The 27139-nt window shown below is 43.3% G+C and overlaps 1 protein-coding gene across 1 annotated transcript in view; it reads left to right on the top strand.

The window, feature by feature from the left end:
• ush2a (Usher syndrome 2A (autosomal recessive, mild)) overlaps positions 1–27139 on the top strand; it is a 1262450-nt gene that overhangs the window by 788514 nt on the left and 446797 nt on the right. Inside the window, exon 40 of the mRNA XM_068045693.1 lies at positions 21454–21604. Coding sequence (XP_067901794.1) covers positions 21454–21604 — 151 coding nt within the window. The remainder of the gene's footprint in view (positions 1–21453; positions 21605–27139) is intronic.

Here is a 27139-nt window from a genome sequence, read left to right as displayed (position 1 = left end):
CCCAGCACTCATCCTTGCAGCACTCCACTATTCACTGCCTGCCAACTTGAAAATGCCTCATTTATGCTCACTCTTTGCTTCCTGTCTATTACCCAATACTTTATCCCTGCTAATATATTACCACCAACTCCATGAGCCCTTATCTTGCCTATTAACCTTTTGTGTAGCATCTTATGGAAATCCTTTTGGAAATCCAGGTATACTACATCTATTGGTTCCCCTTTATCTACCTTACCAGTTACATCTTCAAAAAGCTCTAATAAATTTGTCAAACAGAATTTCCCTTTAGTAAAACCATGTCGACTTGTTCCAGTCATACTGTGCTTTTCTAAGTGCATTGTTAAGAGTTACTTAACAATAGATTCCAGTATTTTTCCAATGACTGATGTTAGGCTAACTGACCTGTAGTTCCTTTTTTTCTCTCTCCCTCCTTTCTTGAAATGTAATGTAACATTTGCCAACTTCCAATCTGATGGGACCTTTCCAGAATCTAAGGAATTTTGTAAAATGAAAGCTAACACATCCACTATCTCTGCAGATATCTCTTTTAGAACGCTAGGGTGTAGGCTATCAGGTCCCGGGGATTTGTCGGATTTTAGTCCCTTAAGTTTCTCCAATACAAGAGTGGCGCAGTGGTTAGCACCGCAGCCTCACTGCTCCAGCGACCTGGGTTCACTGCTGGGTACTGCCAGTGCGGAGTTTGCAAGTTCTCCCTGTGACTGCGTGGGTTTCCGCTTGGTGCTCCAGTTTCCTACCACAGCCAAAGACTTGCAGATTGATAGGTAAATTGGCCATTATAAATTGCCCCTAGTGTAGGTAGGTGGTAGGAGAATTGTGGGGATGTGGTAGGGAATATGGGATTAATGTAGGTTTAGTATAAATGGGTGGTTGATGGTCAGCACAGACTCAGTGGGCCGAAGGGCCTGTTTCAGTGCTGTATCTCTCTATGACTTTCTCTCTGCTGATCTTAATTTGCTCACTTTTTAGCCCCTAGGTTACTGTCTATTTCTGGTATGAAACATGTGTCTTCGACTGTGAAGACAGACACAAAGGGTTGGATTTTGCCCATGCGGGCCCAGGCCAAAGAGCCACCACAATCTCCCACGCAGCGGTTCATTTAAATAGCCAGGGCAACCCCCCGCCAATCACGTGGAGGGGGCAGGCTAGCCATCTCCGTCAGTGGTGTCAACTGCCTGTGCACGTGTGCTGGCACCATTTTAAAGGGCAGCCTGCCATTCTGGCATATTTAAATTTTTAAAGAAAGATCCCCCAAAATTAAATAAATACATTTCTTATGCCCCTTTCCCACCGTCACGAACAGATGAAAATCAACTGTAAATTATAGTAGTTTTGTGCACTTGGGTGTTATTGTCAGCTGCCATTAGACACAATGAAAATAGTAGCAACTAGGGTACAAATAAGTTAAAAACGCAGTTCTAAATGTGCATGTTGACCCTTTTTTTATTCTGGGTACGTTATGTTTTTACTGAAGAATCTTTTGAGTGTGAGAACAGCCTTTTTTTCTCTCTCTGATATCGTATATACACAGCATGTTAAGTTGTTATACTTCTGTGTTCAATTTGTTTAGAATAGAGGGGGAGATCACTTCATCAACTCTAACTTGTAGTAAGGCCAACAGGAGGTGGGACAGCTACTTCAAGGAGTCTGGTCACATGACCTAGAAGCCACCCTTTTTAGCCTGTCTAATTTTGAAATAGTTTCAGTTAAAGAGAATAGCTCGTACAAGAAACAGCTGCCTTGAAGCCCTCTGCCTCTCTATCTCTGGGGCCTGCAAGAAGAAGAAAAGCCACAGTCTGAAAAGCAGCAAAAAAATCTGTCTCTGCTCTCTGACAGTTTCTCTCTCATTGGAAAGGGTGAAGTCAGAAACCAAGCTGCCTCAGCTTATCTCCAAATGTGCATAAGAAAGTTAAAGAGAAGAGATTTCCTACGTCTCTTACTCCACTTGGCATTTCCAGTCAGTTAATTCCAGCTAGACTTTTCTACTAGTTGAAAAAAATGGCCTCTGGTTTCAACTCAGACCCCGTCAGTTGTAATTAAGCCATTTTCTACTTGGTAATCGCCTTTGCCCTTTTAATGCCTTTACCTATCCTTGTATGTTTGTGAGCGTGCATTGCGAAGTTAACCCCCTCCCGAGTTTGAGTGTGTGTTAATTAACCCTACTTCTGTTTTTTAATTTTAAAAACAGTGTTATTGCAGTCCTTAAAAGTCAGGGTTCACAAACTGAGGGAGTGGAGAAATACGCCATCAGGGTTTCTTATTTTTTTTTTTAAAAGGGAAAAATTTAAATCACCATCTGCTTACGGACAGGTTGTTGAAAACATAGAGAAATTTGTTTTTCAAAATTAACTAGCTGTTTATAACACCCACCCCTCCCCCACAATAATGATTACAATAACTATTTGCCCTACCCCCCCCCCCAAACACCTTTTATATTTGATCATCCCCCCCCTCAAACTGCACAAATTTTAGGGTTCAACCCTAACCACCATCCCTTCCACCCATTACGTTTATTTTTCCCCCTCACCCCCATGCCGCTGCCACCCCGGCACTGACAAACTTACCTCCTTGCTCCTCCCCACCAGTGTGGGGCCATGTTTCCCCGGCCGGGGATCTGAAGGCGTACCGGCCATCGTGCTGAAGATTGCAGCGTGCCTTCAAGATTGGAGGTAAGTGTATTTAAATTTACTAATTTAATTGATTTCCATTTTTACATTGTGGTCCCATTGCCCAGCGGCGGGGGTGGACGGGGGGTTCCGCCACAGAGCCTTGCTGCTGCTCGGAGGATTGGGCCGAGCCCTGCTGGCGTCGAGGCCTGTGGCGGCCCTTAAGCAGAGCCATCTTCAGGGCCCTCCGCCACAGATCATGAAGTCGAGGGCTTGTTAAAATCCAGCCCAAAATATTTGTTAAATGCCTCTGCCATTTACTGATTCCCCATGATAATTCATCCTGTCTCTGCTTCTAAGGGACCAACATTTACCTCAGCTACTCTCTTCCTTTTTATATACCTATAAAAGCTCTTAAAATCTGTTTTTATATTACTGGCTAGTGTACTCTCATTTTCCATTTTCTCCTTTCTTATCAACTTTTTGGTGGCCCTTTGCTGGTTTCTAAAACACTCCCAATCCTCAGACTTGCTGGGCTGAATTTTAATAAATCACTGCCGTTCTCAGCAGCGAGCTTAAAAAAGTGCATGGCGCATGCACGAGACGTGCGCCATGGAACCGTCACGATATTTTGCGCGGCAGCTCATTAGTATGGAGAGGGCGGAGTGCCAGCTCCCGATGCTGTAGAGGGGCGGGCCCTCTGTCCCCACCAACAGTGTCCGGCGCCACTGCGCAGGCACCAGTGCCATTTTTAAAGGGCTTCAAGCCCTTGGAAGATATTTACCTTTTTAAAGGGAAATTAAACTGCGCTGTCAGTTTGCGTAGTCAAAAAATGAGTGAAGCCCCTCTTTTACCCGCAATGACCTGCCAAGGTTTAAATTTCCTTCCCCCCCACCCATAAACACTGTTTTGCTGGTCCCGACCTTTCACCTCCAAACATACAGTTATTTGCCTTTCAACCCCTTCCCACCATTCCCTCAGCCAATTGAAACAGTTTTCCCCGCACTTCCCGCCCTGCAAATTCCACTCCTCCCCCCTCCCCACCCATGTTAGGCCTCAGATCTCCGAACGGAGATCTGAAGGCGCGGGACTTCTGGCAACCAGCTGGAATATCAGCGTGGCATGTCATCTACAAGGTAAGTCATTATTCATTAATTTTAATGCCATTAACATATTTAAATAAGGTCTCTGTCGCTGTGCGGCGGGGAGGCTGCCATGAGGCCTCACCGCAGCCGGTAAAATGTGACGGGGCCTTCCAGGTGTCGAAGCCCATGGCGGGAATCTCCTGAAAGTATTTTCCAGGCCCCCTGTCATGACCCCCAATGTTGGGGGGCTTATAAAATTCAACCCCACTATTTTTTACATTGTAAGCCTCTTCTTTTAATTTAATACTGTTGTTACAACCAGGTGAGAAAGGGGTCTAGGGGTCCCCTCTCAGCCTTTGCCTGGTTTAACCGTAACAGGGTTTAATTTTAAAAACACCGTGTTTTTAGCTCCCCCTCAGTGAATCCTTGTTCACTGCTTTCCAATTGTAAGGCAAAGAAATCAATCAGACAGGTTTTCCTAGATTTAAACAAGAAAGGTGGAAGTTTATTAATCTTCAACTCTAATTCGGTTAACTACGACGAATACGTGATGCAACCACATGAACATGCATAACAATAAACACACATGCAGATAGAGACAGAAATAGAAAGAATAAAGGGGAAAAGTTTGAGGCAATAGCTGGGTTCTATTTATGGTCCTTTGAGTTCGATGTGTAGTTCTTTGGTAGCCTGTAAGTCTTACCGTTTCGTTGGGGCCCAGTGCACGCTTTAAAACTTGTTTCGACGTAGGAGTCTTCTCTCTTGAGGTTTAAGTGTCTTCGGTGGATCCGGAGATTAGTGAGAAAGAGAGAGAGAGAGAGAGGCTCTCTTCTTCCAAGTTCAGTTGCAATCTGCAGTCTGACCCAAGCTGTCCTTCCTGTGAGCAGTTCTAAACCAGACCTGGGCCAGCAGGTTAGTCATGTGACTTTTTTAAACAAACTCCTGTGATTGTGGATTCCAAAGCTCTCAGTAGGGATAGGGGAGGTGGTGGTGTAGTGCTGTCTCTTACACCGACAAGATGTGGAACACCATTGCCCAGGTCAATCTCTGTTAATCGAATCAGTGAGCAGTTCCCATTGTCTTTTCAAGCACTGTCTCTTAGTATGCAAATACTTTACAGCCACTGTTGATCTCTTTAAACAAGTCATCTCTTCACTCCAGCAACAATTTAAAATTAATGTTCATGTCATGAAATTAATATGCCTCATTCTTGGCAGGTGGGGGTCTTCTTGACACTATCCTTAACTTCCTGAGTGAGCCATGGATGGGTCTTTCTTGCTGAGTTTTTGTTCTTCAATGGAAATTATTTTTGTTGAACATTTTGAATTGTTTCTTTAAAGGTTTCACACTGTTCATTTACCACCATACCGTTTAATCGATTTACCCAATTTAACTTAGCCAGTTCTCCCCTCATACCTATGTAATTGGATTTGTTTAAGTTTAGAATTCTTGTTTATGATTGGAGTATGTCACTTTCAAACTTACCATGGAATTCATTGGCATTATGGTAACTATTTCCCAATGGATCTTTTACTATGACATTACTGATTAACGCTGCTTCATTACACAATACTAGAGCTAAGATAGCTTTAACCCGAGTCGATTCCACAATGTATTGCTCCAAGAAACTGTCCCAAAAACATTCTACAAAATCATCTTCTAGACCATTCTTGCCAATTTCATTGTCCCAGTTTACATGAGGATTAAAGTCCCCCACAATTATTGCATTGCCTTTGTTACAAGCTCCAATAATTTCTTGTTTAATGCTCAGTCCAACTGTTAGGGGGCCTATAAATTACTTACACCTGTGTTTTCTGATTTTTGCTGTTCTTAATTTCCACCCATACTGATTCTACTTCATGATCTTCTGAGGCCAGATCCTTTCTCACTAATGTCCTTGGGCTGCATTTTAAAAGCCCACCGCCAAGGGCGAGCCATCCCCGGCAATGGCATCCGATGCCAATGCGCAGGTGCCGGCACCATTTTTATAGGGCTTACAGCCCTCAATGAGCATTTGAATTTTTAAAGACACCGTTAATTTAAAGTTTATAAAATTAATGAAATAATATTTCCATGCCCTCTCCCAATCCCCCAATGGCATAACACATCATTCCTGTAATTGCCTCCCCCTGGAATACCGACCGTTAATATTTGACCTTCCCCCCACAACTCCCCCCCCCCCCAACAATATTCAGAACCTTTGTCCTTTACCCCTTCCCATCAGCCCCCCAACCAATCCAATGCATTTTAACCCTGCTCTCCCCCTCTCGCACTGAGAAAAGAACCTCCTCCCCCCTCCCCACAGTTGTCATGCTTTGTTTCCCCGAACGGGGATTCGAAGGCACGGCATTGCCGGCCGTCTGAATGAAGATTGCTGCAGCGAATAAGGAGGTGACGGGACTTTACTTAAGTTAGGTAGGTAAATAAGGTAGGTAAATTAATATAAATATGGAAATCGTGGTCCCGTCTCTGAGCGGCGGAACGGCCGCCATGAGACATCGCCGCCGCCATGTTCGGTACAGGGCCTGCTGGTGTGGGAGTTGCTGGTGGGTTCCCTCCATTGCTATCTTCATTCCTCCCTTGCCATTGTACCCGGCGTTGGAGAGCCTTTAAAATCTAGCCCTTAATGTCATCCTTTACTATCTGGGATACCCCTCCTCCTTTGCCATTCTGTCTGTCTTTCCGCAATATTGTATACCGTGGAATATGTATTTCACAACCTTGATCACCATGTAACCATGTCTTGTAATGGCGGTTAGATCTAAATCATTTAGCTCTATTTGTGTCACTAGTTCATCTGTCTTATTGCAGATGCTTCGAGCAGTCAGATATAGAAACTTTAATTTCATTTTTTAACTTCCATTCTCTGCAATTACCTTATTTGCTGATGTACAATTTTGTTAAACTCTCTGTCACTTCCTGTCCCATTCTGCTTGTGTTTACCCACAACGACACACTGTTCTGATGCCTCGACCTTTCTCTTTGGATTTCTAAATCTCCCTTCAACCGAACCCTCTCCCCCCCCTCTGTTAGTTCACAACCTCTAGCCTTACCTTCTGGTGCACTCTTAAGTTTGTATGCTCTGTCCCTTCCTGCCACTCTGATTATCATTACCCTTATTGCTATCTTGATCTCTTGCCTTCTCTCTTTTTAACTTATCACATCTTCCCTCACTTGATCCCTTGCCCCACTATTTAGTTTAAAGCCCTCTTTACCACCTTACCTATACAACTCGCCAGAACACTGGTCCCAGCACAATTCAGGTAAAGACTCTCCCAATGGTACAGCTCCCACTTTCCCCAGTATTGGTGCCAGTGCCCAATGAATCAAAATCCATTTCTCCCATACCAATCTTTGAGTCATGCATTTAACTCTCTAATCTTATTTACCCTACACCAATTTGCTTGTGGCTCAGGTAATAACCCAGAGATTATTATCTTTGAGTTTCTACTTTTTAAATTTAGCCCCTAGCTGCTCATACTCCCTATGCAGAACTTTCCTAGTCTTATTCATGTCGTTGGTACCATGGACCACATAAACCATGACAACTGGATGCTCCCCCTCCCAATGCAAGTTCCTCTCCAGCCCTGAGCAGATGTCCCGATCCCTGGCACTGGGCAGGCAACACAGCCTTCTGGACTCTCGCTCTTGGCTGCAGAGAACTGTGTGTATCCTCTGACTATACTATCCCCTACTACCACTACATTCATATTTACTCGCCCTGCTTGAATGGCTTCTTGTACCATGGTGCCAGGGTCAGTTTCCTCATCCACCCTGCAGCCCTTGCTCTCATCCATACAAGCTGAAAGAACTTCAAACTTGTTGGACAATTTCAAGGACTGAGGCTCCTCCTTCTGCCTTCTGGATCCCCTTAACTGCCTTACTCGCAGTTACACCCTCCTGTCCCCGACCACTGACCAAATCAAAAGACCCTATCGTAAGGGGTGTGACTGTCTTCTGGAACAAAGTGTCCAGGTATCTTGCTCCTCCCTGATGCATCACAGTGTCTGCAGCTTGACTTCCAATTCATTGACTCTGAGCCAAAGCTCCTCGAGCTGCAGACTTGTTTGCCATGAATCACACTGGCATCCACCAGCTCCCACATACTGCAGCCACAACACATCATCTGCCCTGCCATCTTTATGATGTGTTAATTTATTTTCCTTAATTAATTTATAATTAATAAACCCCACTACAACTAAGCCTTATACTAATAAGCTTTACTACTGCTGGTAAACCTTACTACTACTAATATAACCTTACTAGTAAATTACCTGAGTCTCATAAGATTTTTATTATTTCAATTAATGTTGTACTAGCCTCAATTAAAATTCCTTAGTTTAGATAAGAGAAAATGTTCACCAACCAATCACTTACCTGCTTTGCTGGAACGTCACATGTCAATTTCTCTTCCCCCCCCCTCCCCCCTGCACTAAATTCCCACGTGAACCAAATTCCCATAGAACCATAGAAAAATTACGGCACAGAAGGAGGCCATTCAGTCTGTCATGTCTGTGCTGGCCAAAAAAAAACTAGCTGCCCAATCTAATCTCACCTTCTAGCACCTGATCCATAGCCTTGCAAGTTACAGCACTTCAGTTGCATGTTCAGGTACCTTTTAAAAGAATTGAAGGTTTCTGCCTCCACCACCATTCCTGGCAGTGAATTCCAGACACCCACCACCCTCTGGGTGAAAAAGTTTTTCCTCATGTCCCCTCTAATCCTTCTACCAATCACCTTAAATCTGTGCCCCTGGTATCTTCACACTCTGACTATGCCTCACTCAGGCAAAGTCTCCTCTCTGTGCGCCCCTTACTCCATGCGGTTTGAAAACCTGACTGCTTTTATAGAACCTCTGATGAGTCACTAGCTAGCTGCAACAGTAATTAACACCGATTGAACCAACTACTTTCAGCTCTCCCTCTTTTCTCCACGTTTAAAAATATTCTTAAACCTATCATTTCGATCAAGATTTTGGTCATGATTCCTAATTGCTTCACCATGACTTGACATCCTTTCCGTTATTACTCTTAACTCTATATTTTTCCCCATTTCAGCCACCACCCTCTCCCTACCCACCCATAAAGTGCCTTGGAATATTTTCTGCGTTATCATTATTTATTATTTTATTGTTGTCTGTTATTTCAGTCTATACTAACAGTCCAATCTCTGTCCTAACTGTATCTCATTCTCTCCCAGCTCTCTGATCTCTTCTTTCAGCTCTGCCTTTTTCTGTTTCAAATCTTTGACATTTCCCTGCACGCCACCCCCACCCCCCCCACCCCCACACTCTTTGATTTCTATCTTCGTTCTCTCACAGCTCTCTGATCTTTCATCTGGCTACATCCTTCTCTGGCCCAGCATACTGATCTTTGCCCTGACATCAGGCCATCAATCAGTGATATCAGGGATTGGAGGACATCACAGAGGTAGCACTATATATTGATTTAGATGATAGCTTTTCTCCAAATACTTTGTATTTACTTTAAAAAGATCTCCTGGTGATATATAGAGGATTTGAACACTGCTTTCCTGTACATAAGAACTCCTCTGTATTAATTGCTTAAAAAAAAGTCTTCATTTTAACCTAAAAGAGACAGTGGACTCAGAAGAGACCCGTGTCTCCTGCTCAGAGTGACTATTCAGCTAATGCAATAAAAAAGAAAGACTTGCATTTATGCCCACCAGATGTCTCAAAGCGTTTTACAGCCAATAAAGTATTTTTGAAGTGTAGTCACTGTTGTAATGTAGGAAACGCAGCAGCCGATTCGCACATAGCAATGTGATAATAACTATATTATCTGTTTTTGTGATGTTGATCGATAGATAAATATTGGTCAGGACACCGGGGCTAACTCCCCTGCTCTTCTTCAAAATAGTGCCATGGGATCTTTTACATCCACCGGGACAGGCAGATGGGGCCTCAGTATAACGTCTCATCCAACAGGCGACACCTCTGACAGTGCAGTACTCCCTCAGTACTGCACTGGAGTGTTAGCCTTGAGTATATAGAATCCAATGTTTGGAGGAGAGCACACTATGGATTTGGAGGAGGAGAGACAGTGCATCATAGAGTTGGTGAGGAGTCAGCAGCACATCTGGGGCCCAGGGAAACTGCAGGTTACTGCGGACTTGGAGGTGGCTCAGGGAGAGTAAAACAGCACATTATGCCTCAGGAAGGCTCAGCAATATATCGAGAAAGATTCAGCAGTAGATTGGAAACATGTGGGATGAGAGACATGTCAGGGACTCACAGCAGAAGAGGCAGCACATTGGGGAATTCACAGAAAGGAGATGTTGCACATTGGTTTTTGTACTGCCCTCTCTTTCAACTTTTGTTCTCTATAAGCCATAAACTGTACTCTCTTCTCTACTCTGCCTTTACAGAGTAGCATACCTGAGAGGTTAAAAATTATCCCACTTGCAATGATCTGTTTATTGGCTTTAATGTACAAAATCATGTACAAAAAAGATATACCATACAGATCATAGTTTGTGAGTGAAGAGACGAATAATGTTACTTAACAATAGATAGCATTATAAAGCACACTGATTAATTATATAATCATCTACTGTACATTTATGATCTTTTCTACCTACTCCGTCACTTTTAAAGATTTGTCGTAAATTTTACAAATGTGTGTGCCAGAAGTGTGAATACATAAAATCTACCCATACATACCTATTCCCATAGATCTCACTGTCGCTCTGCTTTGTTCAAAGTCTTCCTGTTTAATATAGAGTGCCTTTTATAGTTCTATTTCCCAAAATGTTCCTCATTTCTACCACTCCACTAAACCTGTATTTTTTCCCTCCTGAAATTGCTTAGATTCTTCCATTCACAGTTTGCGAACACTTAAGTTTTGGTACACTCAGCAAACTTCAATATCTCTCTTCTTCTACCTACATATAAATTATTTATATAAATGGAAAAGAGGCTATGGTAGCAATCCAGTGACCACACCACAAGTCACCTCTGCCAATGTAAAAAACATACATTTACACTTTTTTTATTTGCTTTTTGTCCCCTACCCCTAATTTTTGAAAAAACACGTAGATAGCATTTCTCTCATTATAGTCTCCATGATTTCAGCAAAAAAATTACTTAATTAATCAAACATGACCTGTTCCTTACAGATCTATACTGATTGTTATGAACAGCCTCCAATACAATGAATTGTACGCATAATGAAGATCAGACTAATTTGGTTACAATTTCTTGTGTTATCCCCTTCCCTTTTCTTGAAAAAGGGTGTGACAGATGCCACTCTTTACTCCTTTGACATAAATCCCATTTTTGATCATTTTTGGAAAATTATAGTTAGTGTTTCCACTGTCTTTATCCAAAACACCTTTACTGTTCTGGGATGCATACCTTCTGAGACTGGTAACCTTCTGCTTTCAGCCTAATTTTCATTTTTGATAGTACTCTTTTGGATACTTAAGTGTAGTAATCATTCTTCCACAGCATCTTCAGGTACTCCTACTTTCACCTTCCTCTCTAAAAACTGATGTAAAATACTTATTAAGCATTTCTACCATTCCGACACTTCAAGTACAATAAGTCTTCCTTCATGTCTAAGTCCTCTCTTTACCTTCACTTCATTTTACTTATTATATGTCTTATATATAGGTGGGGCTAAAGAGTGGCGAGTCGAAGAGACTTAGCAGTTGGCAGAAACAAAGACAGAAGCGCAAGGGGAGAGCCAACTGTGTAACAGCCCCAACAACCAATTTTATCTGCAGCGCCTGTGGAACAGTCTGTAACTCTGGAATTGGCCTTTATAGCCACTCCAGGCACTGCTTCACAAACCATTGACCACCTCCAGGCGCTTACCCATTGTCTCCCGAGACAAGGAGGTCAAAGAAGAAGAAGAAGAAGATATCTATAAAAGTCTTGAATGTTTCCATTTATGTTGGCCATCAATCTTCTTTCATACTTTCTCTTGGGCTTACTAATTTCCTTTGGCTTTCTTTAAATAATTTTTACAATTCTCATAATTTCCTTATATATAATATGCCACTTTTTAAATTTCACTTTTGAGCGAGCCTCTCTATTAATTCATGGAATCCTTGAAGATAACCCTTTCCTTTACACTTTTTGATATGTATTTAATCTGTATCTTGTCCATCTTGTATTTAAATATCTCCTACAATTATTGGTCTGCTGTTTCATTCGCAAATTTTTTCCAAGTGTTAAATCCATTTTAATCGCACTGAAGTTAGTTAATTTCAAATTTCAACCCCTTTATCATGGACTCCACTTTCTTTGCCTGTTTTCAATGTGAATCACACTAGTTCACGGTCACTATTTCTTAAGGACACCTACGTTTCCTGCTTCACTACCCATTAGATCTAGCCCCCATGTCCTTCCTTATTGGACTTGAAACATACTGAGTAAGGTTGCATTCTAAGAACCTATCCCTATTTTGACAACAAACATTTTTTTACGCCAGTCTACTTTCGGATAGTCAAAATCCAGCATAACATCAACTCTATTACCACTGCAACACTCTCTAAATTTCCTACAAATCTCAACACCAATTTATTTTCACTATTTGGTGCTTTTTAGGGTAAATTATCAAAGCCCTTTTCTGTAATTAGCGCATATTAGAAAATCATAGACTCGGTGCCTGCAAATTTCTAAGAAGCACCGGCGACAGACGAAAAGTCAGGAAATCTATTTTATAACGTCTTCACAATATAGTAGCAGATTCCTTAATAGTTTTTAATTCTATCTAGTCAGAACCTGTTTGAGCACCACCATCAATAAAAATGCTTTTCTTTTTATGGCTGTGATTGTGTCTTTAATTAGTAAAGATACCCTCCTCCCTCTTTTTCTTCTGTATCTTTCCTTAGTAAAGTTTTATTTTATTAAATAGCAGGGAAAGAATGGTTGGGCAATATATAACAATTGTTCGAAACTTGGATATATAACAAGCTAGGGAAAAGATACCAAATCTTCTACGTTTATGTAGAAGAAAAATAAGTAAAATGTTAACCAATTTACAGGAACAGGTTATAACTTCTGTTAAAATTGTCGACTGAAGAATGTCCTAGAACTGAGCTCATATCACAAATGGTAATTGCTGGGTTTCTATCTACATTGTTACAGACCACACTAAATAACAATTAGAAGTTTATAAAAGTAATCTCAACACACTTGGTTATTATTTTTCTAATAACATACTTTTGTAATGATTTTTTTTGTTTTTTTGCTTGTTTTGCCAAGTGAGTTATTTTTTCCAAGCATTTTAAAAATTTGCTCATGGCTATCTAATTCATGTGCACAACCTTCCAAGGATTACCAAGGACAAATGTTGCAGTGGATGTCATGTTTCAACTATAGAGGTCTTATGCATAAGTGGAATGAAACTGGACTTTCTACCGTTTCCTCAGTATATTTTCCATTTATATTGGGTGCAGAAAATACACAAGAATTTTAAAAATTAATTTTATATTACCCTTTTGTTTTACATCAATTTTCTTGTCAAAAGCTTTCAAGTCTGGCTGGCCAACTTCCTCATATGCTATTCTCGCCCTGCTCTGTGGCTGCAGGTCTGCCTGTAACAGGTGGCAGATTTCAGTGAACATCTCCTAAGTGGAACTGAGATGATGCACACACTGTTTTCCTCGTTAAGTTTGAAATGTTCACTGAAATCTGCTATCTGTTACAGGCAGACCTGCAGCCACAGAGCAGGGTAAGGACAGCATTGCCAGTAGCTGTAAAAGTGATGGTAGCCTTCAACGTTTTCGCAACAGGCTTCTTCCAGGCTGGAGATGATGACCTCCCAACATCTCACAGTTCACTGTCCCACTGATGTAAAAGGGAGGTCACTCTATATGCAAAGAGAGGGGAATACATTGTATTCTGTTTTTCCAGAGAGAAGCAGGTAGAGTAAGCACATGGCTTTGCCAAGATAGCAGTCTTCCCAATGGTGCAGAGTGCCATTGACTACATGAATGTTGCTTTGCAGGTGAGCATGTGAATTTAGAAATCTATTGCATGCCTTCAATGTGCACAGCCATATACTGAGCATTATATAAGTCAAGCCTGGTATCCTGACAGCAGCCATGATGCCTTTGTTCTGTGCCAGCCTGCTGTACCATCAATATTTGAGCCACTATGAGATACCAGAGAGTGGCTATTGGGCAACAAGGGCTATCCACTTACCAACTGGCACTTGACTCCGGTGCGCAACCCATGCACACGTGAGCAGCATTCATATAATGAGAATCATGCTGCCACATGAAATGTCATCGACCATTGCGGTGCTTAAGCTATGCTTCCACTGCCCAGACCGCTTTGGAGGAGCCCTTCAGGACTCTCCACAGTTGGTCTCGTGATTCGCCATGGTCTGATCCATCCTGCTCAACCTCACCATCATGAACACAGCCCTTACCACAGGTATATGGCGAGCAGTTGACGAGAAGGAGGTAGTGGAGCAGGAGAAAGAAGAGGAGGAGGCAACCAACACAGCCCACTTTCGCCTGGGCTTCCGTGATTAGATCTTCTGACAGCAATGAATTCAGTTCCAGTGAATGCAGCCCAATTCCCATACACCAACAGTCCCACACCTTCCCTCTGTTACTGACCATCATAATGTCCTCTTGGCCACACTGTTGAAATAAAACTCACGACAAAACAAACATTCCAAACCTACTTTTTCAATCAAACCAACTAATATTCCATACAAAAGTCAAATAAACACCCTTCTGCTTTCCCTTAGTACCTGTTTTCCATGTGTCTTTGCCTGTCCTACTGCTTCTACACAGTGCTACCCCAGTGGCTGCACAATGGCTTGTAGAAGCCTGCTGACTTTCAGTTTGAGAGACTGAAGATGATCTTGCAGGATGACCCTACAAAGTTCTGGTCCTCGAAGATTCAGCTTTGGAGCCCATCACCTCAGCATCAGCAATCTGGGCTGGCTGACAGGCGATAGCAAGGGAAGGCCGGGGTGAGGGGGGAAATGATTATTGAGGGGAGGGGCTATTGGAAAAGGGATGGTCTTTGCCACTGGGGGCCCTCTGTGGGCCACTGATTACCCAAGCAAGAGTCTCTCCCTCCCACAGCCAGCAGGGAGACCACCTGGTTTTATTTGGCTGTCTCACCACATGGCGGGGCTCCCACCAGCCGCTGGAAAAATACCAGCAGCGGCAGCAAGAGTCCCTTAAGTGGCCCTTACAAAATTGAATGGCATTCAGAAGGTGACGGGCACTCTACCGCCACCACCCCCCCCCCCGCCACCCCACTCCCGCTGCCTTCCCTCACTCTTTTATGGGTCCCTCTCCCCTCCCATCCCAGGGCTGATAAAATTCAGCCCACAGTATCAGTATCTGAGTTAGTGGCTGCAAGTGTGAGAGCAAGTGATGGTATTTCATCATCAATTTCTTCTTCCTCTTCCACATTTGCTCCTGTACTACTGCCTGGCTGGGTGCGAGTTCTTTAGTGTTTGAATGGAGAAAGGTACAAAGGTAGGGTTACATGAGGGGAGGGTGAGAAACCAGGAGGTGGATATTTACACCATCTGCAGCTTGGATATCAAAGAGATTGTGGGATAAGAGGGAATGGGATATGAGATGGAGGATTAGCTATGAGCATACTGTCATCTTCAGTATTTTCAGCCCCTGTGTTGTCCACAGCCTCAGCTATGGCCAGTCCAATAATGGTAAGCACCATCTCCTCTATAGGGTGACGACATGCAGCCGCACCTGTGCCCCACCGGTTGTGTGCTCCTGCCTGCAGTGGTACACTCCTGCCTGCGGTTGTGCGCCACCTTGTCCTGCACGAGAGAGGGAAGTGTTTCAGTGCAAGTGGTGCCATGTGTTTGAGTGATGCACCTGCCCTGGTAGAATAGCTGGCAATGCATGGAAGCTGTGAGATATGGGTGTGAGGTAAAGTTTTGAATGTGAAGTATGAGTCATGGTTGATAGAGATTGTTGGTAAGTAACTGGGGGGGGGGGGTGCTTTGAGCAGTGTGTGAGGCTAGTGGTTCAGTTGTAAGAATATGACATTTGAACATGCATTCACTGACCTTGCTGACTCACGTGACGTCATTGAACTTCTTGCGGCACTGCATCCAGGTCCTCAGGGTCAGATTGCTGGCAATGACCATGATGGCTATCTATCCTCATTGTATTTGCCATGTCTGTCTGGAGGGCCGCCTGGTCCCCTGTGGATAGAGGATCTCTCTGCTCCTATCCACCTCCTGCACAGAGGCTTCTAGTGCTGTGTCAGAGAACCTTAAAAGAGCCTGCTCTCTGCATGCTATGCCATTCTTGTCACTTTCTCAGGGAACACTCATGCTAGAATGACTTCCAGAATTTACTGAAAAATCCACCTCCCCTTTAAGAGGTGCAGGCTGGCTTTAAGTAGTACAGGCTAGCTTGACCTCATGTTAGCCTCTCACACACTTGCACCTCCTGCTCAGGAGTGCAGCTACTCAACAGAAAGTTTAGTGATTACTGCACACTGCAAATATGTAAATGAACAGGCAGCATGAGGTTTGCGTGCTGCCTGCATTGGAAGCAAATGGGGGTGGATTAATTATGCAGTGTGATCCCTACGCCTGTTTTCGGGCCTGATCAAATTGTATGGCCAATGAGTTTTACAGTATATTAGGAAATTGAGCATGCTTCTTTTAATGTAAATTACAATTACACAAATAGAACTTAAACATAGCAATATCTTCATGAGGCATTATTATACCAGTGCTCCCTTTTTGGTTATTCATTAAGTACATTGGGTAGGGTAGCATAGTGGTTATGTTCATGGACAAATAATCTGGAAACATGAGTTCAAATTCCACCATAACAGCTGAGGAATTAATTTTAATTAATTAACTAAATCTGGAATAAAAAGCGAGTATCAGTAACGGTGACCATGAAACTACTGAACTGTTGTAAAAACTCATCTGGTTCACTATTGTCCTTTATGGAAGTAAATCTATCGACCTTACCCGGTCTTTTTTTTTTGTTCATGGGATGTAGGCGTCGCTGGCTAGGCCAGCATTTATTGCCCATCCCTAATTGCCCTTGAACTGAGTGTCTCGCTAGGCCATTTCAGAGTCAATCACATTGCTGTGCATCTGGAGTCACATGTAGACCAGACCAGGTAAGGATGGCAGATTTCCTTTCCTAAAGGACAGTAGTGAACCAGATGGGTTTTTACAACAATCAACAATGATTTCATGGTTACCATTAGACTAGTTTTTAAATTCCAGATTTATTAATTGAATTCAAATTTCACCATCTGCCGTGGTGGAACTTGAACCCATGTCCCCAGAGCACTAGCCTGGGCCTCTGGACTACAAGTCTAGTGACATTCCCACAGCAATGTGGTTGATTCTTAACTGCTGTCTGAAGTGGCCTAGCAAACCATTCAATTGTATTCAAGAAGGTGGCTCACCAGCACCTTCTCAAAAGGCAATTAGGGATGGGCAATAAATGATGGCCTTGCGTTTACAATCCTGTGAATGAATTTTTAAAAAGTATGATTCACTTGCTTGTTTGCAAGTGAATAATGACCAGCTACAAATATGGCTGCAAGTCTTTTCATGTGGGAGTATTCTTATATAAAAAATTATCTTGCATGGATACTGAAAAACTGACCAATCATGCAAAGCCTGTCATAACAAGTATTTATTACATGGGATATAGAGCTACTTAAATGGTGACAAAAACAAAAAAGGTCACTATTTCCACTGGTTGCTATGCAAACCTCAGAGTTATAGTGCTGTGTCTAACTGTAATCATAACTGCGTGGCACAATAAAATACAGTGCTTTTCCCACAGGAAAGATAAAAATGTTTAAAAAAATAAATGGCCTCTTGATTCATCAACGAGATGGAACATGTCCCTCTTTAGTACTACCATTAAAAATAGGTCTAAAAGTAAACTTTGGTGTAGCACAATGCAGAAATTGTTACCTATCATGGTTAATAGAAGAAAGAAGATGAAGGATAAAAAGAAATTAGGAAAACAAAAAATAAAGGAGAAAGAAAAGAACATAGGCAGACTGGTGAAATGGGCTGATCAGATTTAAAGCAGAGAAGCATGAAGTGATGTATTTTGGGAGGAAGGATGAGGAGAGGCATTATAAACTAAATGATATAATTTTAAAGGGGTACAAGAACAGAGACCTGGGGTTCACATACACAAATCTTTGAAGGTTGTAGTACAAGTTGATAAAGCTATTAATAAAGCATATGGAATCCTGGGCTTTATAAATAAAGACATAGACTGCACAAGCAAGGAAGTTCCACTCAATCTTCACAAATCATTAGTAAGTCCTCAGTTAGAATATTATGTCCAATCTGGCACCACACCTTAGGAAGGATATCAAAGCCTTGGATAGGGTGCAGAGGAGATTTGCATAATGATATCAGGGATAAGGGATTTCACGTATGTGAAAAGACTAGAGAAACTGGGATTGTTCTCCATAGAGCAGAAAACATTAAGGGGAGTTATAATAACTTGAAATTATGAGGGGTTTTGATAGAATAAATAAGGAGAAACTGTTTTACAGGGCTGGTGGGTTAGTAACCAGTGGGTACAGATTAAAGAAAATTTGCAAAAGATCAGATAAATAATAATGGTAAATTGCTTTATAGTGGAGGCTTGTGGCATTGCATTGACGAGACAAGGGATGCTCATGTTTAAATGTCAGTAGTAGCACTTTTCTCAGTTGGAATTGAAAAATGCTATTACATTGATAAACTTAATGTAGCAAACTCGAAGGGTTGAATTTTCGCACCTCGCTGAATGGAGGCGGACGGGGCCCGAAAATACAGGCACAGCCGGCATGTTGCTTTAGCAGTACTGTTTCCAGCACCAGCAATGTTTACCAGGCTGGGGGGAGAGCAGGACAGCGATTCCGTCGCCTCCTGATTGAGGCCAATTAAAGTTGTTAAAGAGCTCATTATGAGCTTGTTAAAGGGAAGTGTTGAAATTTCCATCAGGGCACAGGGTTGCACGCATTGTGTGGGGCTGACCAGCTGAAGGGAGCCAGTCCTGGCCAGCCCAGGGAATCACCTCGGCCCCATAAAAGGGTCAGGGGCACAGAGGAGTCTTGGCCTTTGGGAAGGAGCTGCCCTGAGCATGGCGCAGGTGGTGGGGAGAATGGGCAGTAAGCACTCGGATAGTGCAAGAGTTCACCATCCTGGCATCATGGGGGCAGAAGAGCAGGAGGCAAGGCTGCCAAGGACAATAGGACGGCCACCTGTCTACAAGGAAGGCTGCAGCTGGCAATGGGGGCATGACTCTCCGATTTTGGGTCCAGTGGCGTTGAGTAGCAATAAACTCCACAGGAAGGGCAAAACCCCAAAAAGGAGGAGGGCACAGGAGAGGAAAGAGGGGCAGGAAGGCAACAGAGGCCATATCCTCAATACAAGATTTACCGCCGAAGACAGAAATACCGGGAGATGCCCAAGACCCAGTGCCACAGGAGACTGAGACTCTCCAGGCAGATGGTCGCAGACATCTGTGATCTCATCACTGGTCACCATGCCCTGCCAGTGTCTGTCAAAGTCACTGTGGCCTTGAACTTCTTTGCTTTTGACTCCATCCAACAATCAGCTGTGGACCTCAGTGGCATCTCGCAAGTGACTGCACAACACTGCACCTTGCGTGCCACTGATGCCCTATTTGCCAGGGCTAGACAGTACATTCACTTCACGAAAGACATGGCCTCTCAGGCACAGAGGGCAAAGGGTTTCAGCACCATTGCTGAATTTCCCGAGGGCATCATCAAGGCACCCAGTGCCCACCCAATCAGATTCATCAGCAGGAAGGGTTTCCACTCCCAAACATTCAATGTGTCTGTGATCACATCAGGAGCTTTCTCCAAGTGTGCGTATGCTTTCCTGGCTGCAGCCATAACTCCATAGTCATCCAGCAGTCCACGCTGCTGCAGATCTTTACTCCAACCCCCAAGGTCTTTGGATGGATCCTAGGGGACAAGAGATATCCCTTGAAGAGATGGGTTACTCACTTCTCGATGAGATCCTCAGACAGATGCACTGCCGTGATACAAACAATTCCATCTGCTCACTAGGACAACACTGAGCAGGTAATCAGGCTTCTAAAGATGCAACTTTGGTGCCTGGACCAGTCGGATGGCACCCTGCAAAACCCTCCTGCAAGGGTGTCGTTCATTGTGGTGGTCTGCTGTGTTCTCCATAACATGGCACTCCAGAGAGGTGTCGACCTTGAGGATAGTGAGTCCCTGGAAGCAGACAGCTCAGTGGGGGGAATAAGCAGGAGCAGGAGGTGGAGGGAGATGATGCTGAACAGAGAGGTGCCCCGGCTGCACCAAGAGATGACTGGGCACGACCCGGGGTGCAAAGGGCTCATCAGGATTCTATGAATGTCAGGGATCATCTGATCCAGGAGTGTTTCACCTGAGTCACTCTGACCCAGGATGAGAGGCATGGCATGGAAGTGAGTCTGAGATACCTGTGCTAACAGAGTTATGCAAAACACTGCCTGAAACATCTGGTCACTTCCCGCCAATAAAAGAGCTGCCCAAGAGCTTTGTCCTTGCCGTGAAGGATCCCATTACCTCCTTCACCACTGCATACCACTTTTCCTGTCATGGCAGCAATATAAGGAGGACCAGACTTGTGCTTACAGTGTCATCTTTCATACAGGGCAAAGGGAGGAAAACGTAGACAGAGACAGTACGAACACACCCCAGTGACCCACTTACTGCTCCGTGCGATGCAGTGGCCTCCGTGCTTGGCCACTCCTACACCCTGCTCTCCTTGCCTTGGAGGAGGTGGAGGCAGCCTGCTCACTCGTCTCAGCTTGCGGCTGAGATGCATGTTCTGGTCCTTGTCATGAAGGTGCCCATGGGGGCATCTTGAGAGGCTGGCATCTCCTCATGCTCACTCGTGCCTTAATAATCACCCTGTGCCACCCTATCTAAACACGCACGCGGACCCACCAAGGTGAGTATATCTGTGCTTGTAAATGGTGTGCTCGTAAGGTGTGATGGTGCTTCTTCAGTGGCTTCTTGTTCCTCTGGCCCACAGTGGCTGGGGGGGAGCGGGGAGGGTACCCTGTGTTGGACTTCTATTCCTGTGTGAGACACAAAAAGAGATGATGAAGGCTAGCCTAGCAAAGTAGGAGCCTCTGCAGTGCTGAGGCTACCCAATGCATCTCAGTGCATGACACACTGGTGTCTTCATCTCCCCAGTTGTGAGGGATCTATCTAGCTTTATCTTCAGACAGTGTGAGTAAGCATTCCAATTAGCCAAAAAGAAATATCAGAATACTCCAGATAAAACATAAGATGACTAAAAGAGCTGCTTCTTCACACTTCGGTTCAAAAGTGTATAAGTTTATGCATGGCTTAATTTGTTAGTGGTGATATTTCATATAAATAAGTAAAACTTATTTTATCAGAATGCATAAAGTATAACAATATCAAATACCTTTAAATGCAGGGTTTACAAATAAAATGTTTATTTTGATCAAAAAAAGCCTTGTATAGTGAAGTGCTATCTTGAAGATGCAAAGAATTTTCCTGCTTTTTTAATCTAATCTAATCACCATTTTAGCAGTACATTATGAAATTTGCATACAAGCAATTTAGCAGTGAAGGTCTTAAGGATATTTCTGACAGAGTAGCATTGCTGGTGATCCCCAGGAATTTTTTTTTTGGTTTGAGGAGTGTTTTGAATCCATTCAGCATATGTTCTCTGCAGTTTTCTCTGCTCTAATTCTTCCATGCTTTTCGACAGCTCCAGATGGTGTACTGCCTCCAAGGCTCTCATCTGCCACTCCGACCAGTCTTCAGGTTGCCTGGTCTGCACCAGCTCGTAACAATGCTCCAGGCTTGCCCAGCTACCAGCTTCAGAAAAGGCTCCTACATTCCGCTGGTGATATTTCAGAGTATGTAGTGCGAAGATATATTTTAGCTGATTATTCTTTGTCTATAACTGAAATTACAATTTTTTATTGGTTTACCTTATAATGAGATTTGTTTCATTTCTTACTAAAGAGATTAAATTAGTTGCCATTAATTTATTGTATTTGATGTATTTTTAGTTGCATACTAATGTCAAAACAGAAAGTTGAATTTAATGGGAAACTTAACCCTACTTAAAAAGTTATAAATTTAAACGATTCACTTTCATTTCTCCTGATTTATAAGTGTTTGTTGGAGAAATACATCCATAATGTATTTGTTCCTGACATGATTGGTGATGATAATGGCATCTTCCTACTTGTCTCCTGGTTGTTCCCAGGCTGGACTTGCTGAATTTTAAATAGTATTACAATCAATTACTTTGAATATGACGTGCTCATCATGTAACTTATTAAATAGTAGAGATGTAAAGATGAACATTCAGATCAATTTTGACTTTAAATTATAATTCTTTTTGAACTATTCAAAATTCAGTTGCTCTAAATATCTATTAGGATTCTGAGCTCAAAGTTATTGGGGAAAGCCAATTAGGTAAGGTAGCCGAGTGCCAGGTTTGGGACCTGAAAATGCTGGGTTCCAATTCTATACAGGAGTCAGTCAGTGTTTTTATCTTTATGAGGTGAATATAAATAGCATGGGTGGAATCTTCTGCACTCGGTCCCTCCTGGAACAGGGGGACCATTTGCAGGTCGGGAACCCAATTACAGCTGGAACGGGCTTCACCAAGGCCCTTGTCCAGAACCACAACATGAGCATCCTACCTCTGTTTCCTTCACCAATCAGGGAGGGCAGGCGGGATGATGCATCCTTTCTGTCAAAGGATTAAATAGACCACGGCATGAGCTACAAGGGGTCACCATACCTGGATTTTTGAAGATGCAGCAACCACAGGAATGGAGACAAGACATAGGAAGGCTACTTCTGGGCCTCTCACTCTTACCCAGGAGGTCCTGCTGCAGGATCTGAGGGGTGTGGTGAGGTGAGCTCTCCCAAGGAAGGGAGGGAAAGAACAGCCTCTCCAACCATACAGCCATGGATGGAAGTGACGAGGAAATCAACAGCATAAGTATGGTCCCTCCAGCTGGAGACAACGCACCGAGGATCCAGGACCTCAGGATGGCATAAAACTTTCAGGTGCCAAGCCCCACATTCTAACTTGCCCAGCATTCTCCTCAGGACAACATACCTTGTAGCTCCAACCATTCCTCGGTCTGTGGGCACCTCACATTCCTATCTGAACAGCCAACAAACACCTTCATCCTCATCCTATTGCCCTGTCGCAACCATACCTCATAGTCACCCTCCAAAAATGTTGTCCTTCCCTCCTCTGCACACAAACACAAAGAAAACTCTGCTTTCTCTCCTTGCAGGAGATGAAAGCACTCAACTTGATGAGAGGCAGAGCCCGTGGAGGGAGAGGTGGCAGGCGGCCCTCCAGTAACACGCACCTTATCAGGCTCTGGCAATGCCTTCCCACCTGCTCCACCGGGAAGGAGATCTTGTTTGAGGAGGTTGCAGATGTCAGCAGTGACCTGCCGTGACAACCTAAGCCTCCTGAGGCACTGGTGCTTAGACATGTTGATAGCACTAATCCTCTGCTCTTAGACCGTACTTTGCGGGGTCACCTCCTTCCAGCTGGATCTCGGTGTCCATCTCCTCTGGCCTTTGGAGGAGCATGCAGCTGAGAATGCAGCCGGTGTTTCTCCTGCTACTGCAGGTACTGTTGGCCGTGGTGTTGCTTCTGCTGTGGTAAAGGCTAGGAGCAGGGAAGTGCAGGTGAAGGTGAATGAAGGGCTAGACAGGTGAAAAGCCTTCAAAGAAGTTCACAATCAACTGTCAAGCAGTGATAGCACTCTCCCAGGGAAGAAGTGTTTTGATCAGCAGCCTGACCTGCCCATGACTGGAGCTCTTCACTTTCGTTGATCAAAGGCTTCCTAAGCCTGTCAGTTTCACTGAAGAAGCTCTACATCCTCTGATTCTAAAAGAGGTAGCTGCAGAGACAGTGGATGCACTGGTTATGATTTTCCAAAATTCCCTAGATTCTAGAATGGTCCCAGTGGATTGGAAGTTGGCAAATGTGACACCACTATTCAAGAAAGAAAGGGGCAAGAAAACAGGAAACTACAGGCCAGTTAGCCTGACATCAGTGAATAGGAAAATGCTGGAATGTATTACGAAGGAATTCATAACAATTCACTTAGAAAATCATGGTATGATCAGACAGAGTCAACATGGTTTTATGAAAAGGAAATCATGTTTCACAAATTTATTAGAGTTTTTTTGAGGATATAACTAGTAGGGTAGATAAAGGGGAGTCAGTTAATGTAGCATACTTGGATTTCCAAAAGGCATTCATTAAGGTGCCACACAAAAGGTGCCACAAGATAAGGGCTCATGGAGTTGGGGTAATATGTTAGCATGGATGGAGGATTGGTTAATGGACAGGAAGCAGAATGTAGGGATAAACAGGGCATTTTCACATTGGCAGGCTGTAACTAGTGGAGTGCCACAAAGATCAGTGCTGGGACCTCAGCTATTTACAATTTATATTAATGACTTAGATGAAGAGACCAAGAGTAATTTTTCCAAGTTTTGCTGATGATACAAAAGTTAGTTGGGAATGTAAGCTTTGAAGAAGACACAAAGAGGTTGCAAAGAGAGATAGCTAGGTAAAGTGAATGGGCTATAAGGTGCCAGATAGAGTAGAATGTAGGGAAGTGGGAGGTTATTCACTTTGGTAGTAAGAAGAGAAAAGCAGAATATTTTTACAAGGTGTGAAATGTCTAAATGTTGGTGTTCAGAGAAACTTGGGTGTACTCATACAAGGAATACGAAGTTAGATGCAGGTACAACAAGCAATTAGAAAAGCAAATAGCATGTTGGCCTTTATGGCAAGGGGACTGGAGTGCAAGAATAAGGAAGTCTTGATACAATTGTGTAGGGTTTTGTTGAGACCACACCTGGAGTACTGTGTGCAGTTTTGGTCTCCATATCTAAGGAAGGATATACTTGCATTGGAGGCTGTACAGCAAAGGTTCACTAAATTGTTTCCTGGGATGAGTGGGTTGTTCCATGATGAAAGGCTGTGTAAATTGGAACTATACTCTCTAGAGTTTAGAAGGAGAGGTGATCTCATTAAAACATACAAGATTCTGAAAGGACTTGAAAGGGTAGACATAGAAGTTGTTTCTCCTGGCTGGGGAATCTAGAACACTTGGACACAGTCTGAGGATAAGGGGGGGTGATCATTTGGGACTAAGATGAGGAGAAATTTCTTCACTCAGTGCATTGTAAATCTTTGGAATTCTCTACTCCAGAGGGTTGTGGACACTCCATCATTGAGTATATTTAAGGCTGAGATAGATCTTTGTTCTCTGAGGGAATCAAGGGATATGGGGAGCGGGCAGGAAAGTGGAGTTGAGGCATATCAGCCATAATTGTGTTGAATGATGTAGCAGGCTCAAAGGACCACAGTCTATGCCTGTTCTTTTTTTTATGTTCTTATTTTCCCATTGTGCACTCACCTCAATGACCCTGGCAAGTTGCTGACAGGACGGGAGCATAGTGATAATGGTACTGGACTACGAATCCAGAAGCCCGGACTAATTTTCCAGAGACATGAGTTTAAATTCCACCATGGCAGCTGGAGAAATTTAAATTCACTTAATTAATAAATCTGGAATAAAATGCTCGTCTAATTAATAATAATCATGAAACCGCTGGATTATCGTAAAAACCCATCTGGTTTCCCATCAGGGTGGGAAATCTGCCATCCTTACCTGGTCTGGCCTACATGTGACACCTGATCCACAGCAATGTGGTTGACTCTTGAATGTCCTCTGAAATGGCCTAGCAAGTCACTGTGTTCAAGGGAAATTAGGGATGGGCAATAAATGCTGGCATTGCCAACGATGGTCATATCCCCAAAACAAATAAAAAAAATAGACTTTCCCTGGCAGAGCACATCAGAATACAGGGTTAAAGTAGCTTTTAATTGCCTTACTTGGTTTCCCAACAGATCCAAGGGGCTTCTCTGCTGGCCTCAGAACACATCCTGGCGAAACCAGAAGAGGGCAGAATGACATTGGGATCCCGACCCGACATTAATTTTAGAGGATTTAACTTCCCACATACATGAAAACCCTCCTCCCTTTGGCTGGGAAAATTTCCTCCCCTCCCATAATCACAGAATCACACAATTGTTATAGTGCAGAAGGAGGCCATTCAGCCCATCATGTCTGCACCAGCTCTCAGAATGAGCAATTCACCTAATGCCATTCCTCTGCCTTCTCTCCATAACCCTGTATGCCTCGATTGAACCTGCCTCCACCACAGTCTCAAGTGGTGCATTCCAGATCCTAACTACTCGCTGCATGAAGAAGTTTTTCCTCATGTCGCTTTTGCTTCCTTTACCAATCACTTTAAATCTGTGCCCTCTCGTTCTTGATCCTTTCACAAGTGGGAACAGTTTCTCTTCATCCACTCAGTCCAGACCCCTCATGATTTTGAATACCTCTATCAAATCTCCTCTCAACCTTCTTTTCTTTAAGGAAAACAGTCCCAACTTCTCCAATCTATCTTCATAATGAAATTCCTCAACCCTAGAACCATTCTCGTGTAGCTTTTCTGTACTCTCTCTAATGCCTTCACATCTTTCCTAAAGTGCGATGCCCAGAACTGGACACAATACACCAGCTGAGGCCGAGCTAGTGTCTTATACAAGTTCAACATAACCTCCTTGCTCTTTTACGCTATGCCTCTGTTAATAAAGCCCAGGATACTGTATGATTTATTAATCGCTCTGTAAACCGGTCCTGGCACCTTCAATGACTAATGCACATATACCCCCAGGCCACTCTACCCTTGCACAACCTTTAGAGTTGTACTCTTTATGTTATATTGTCTTTCCATGTTCTTTCTACCAAAATGAATCACTTCACATTTCTCCAAATTGAACTTCAGCTGCCACTTGTCAGCCCATTCCACCAACTTGTCTATGTTCTTTTGAAGTTGGCCTATATCTTAGGATGTAAGAAGACAATAGGAGACAGAAGAGAGTGGGCTGTCCTTGTCAGTCTCTTGCAGTATTTCCAGATTGTTTGACAATGGAAATGCAGATCAGCACCAGATCCAGTGGGTATTTCATCCTTGTGGAGACTGATGTCTGTGGATAATCAATCTCTATCTCCCAGAACTGTTGTGACCTAGGTCCACAAATGAAGCAAAGGCTTCACCTTAACATTCATGTTAATTGTCTGCATTAACCAGTGCTTATCCTGGCCTTTGAGTACTGTAAATGGGAACTCTTATAAAAACAGGATTTCCCCTTACAGTATAAAGAGGTTGCCTTCTCTGCCAATGACATTAGCAATGGTGCTGAAAGGAGAGGAAGACCTGATCTAATGGTTGAGGAGCAGGATTTAGCCAGACTGACTGACCAGCAGATAATGAATATCACTGAAGGTAAAGCTGGATGGTAGTCATGAGAATAGTTGGCA

This window comes from Heterodontus francisci, chromosome 13 (assembly GCF_036365525.1).
Source record: "Heterodontus francisci isolate sHetFra1 chromosome 13, sHetFra1.hap1, whole genome shotgun sequence".
NCBI classification, from domain to species: domain Eukaryota; kingdom Metazoa; phylum Chordata; class Chondrichthyes; order Heterodontiformes; family Heterodontidae; genus Heterodontus; species Heterodontus francisci.
This window is presented reverse-complemented; position numbering and strand designations above follow the sequence as displayed.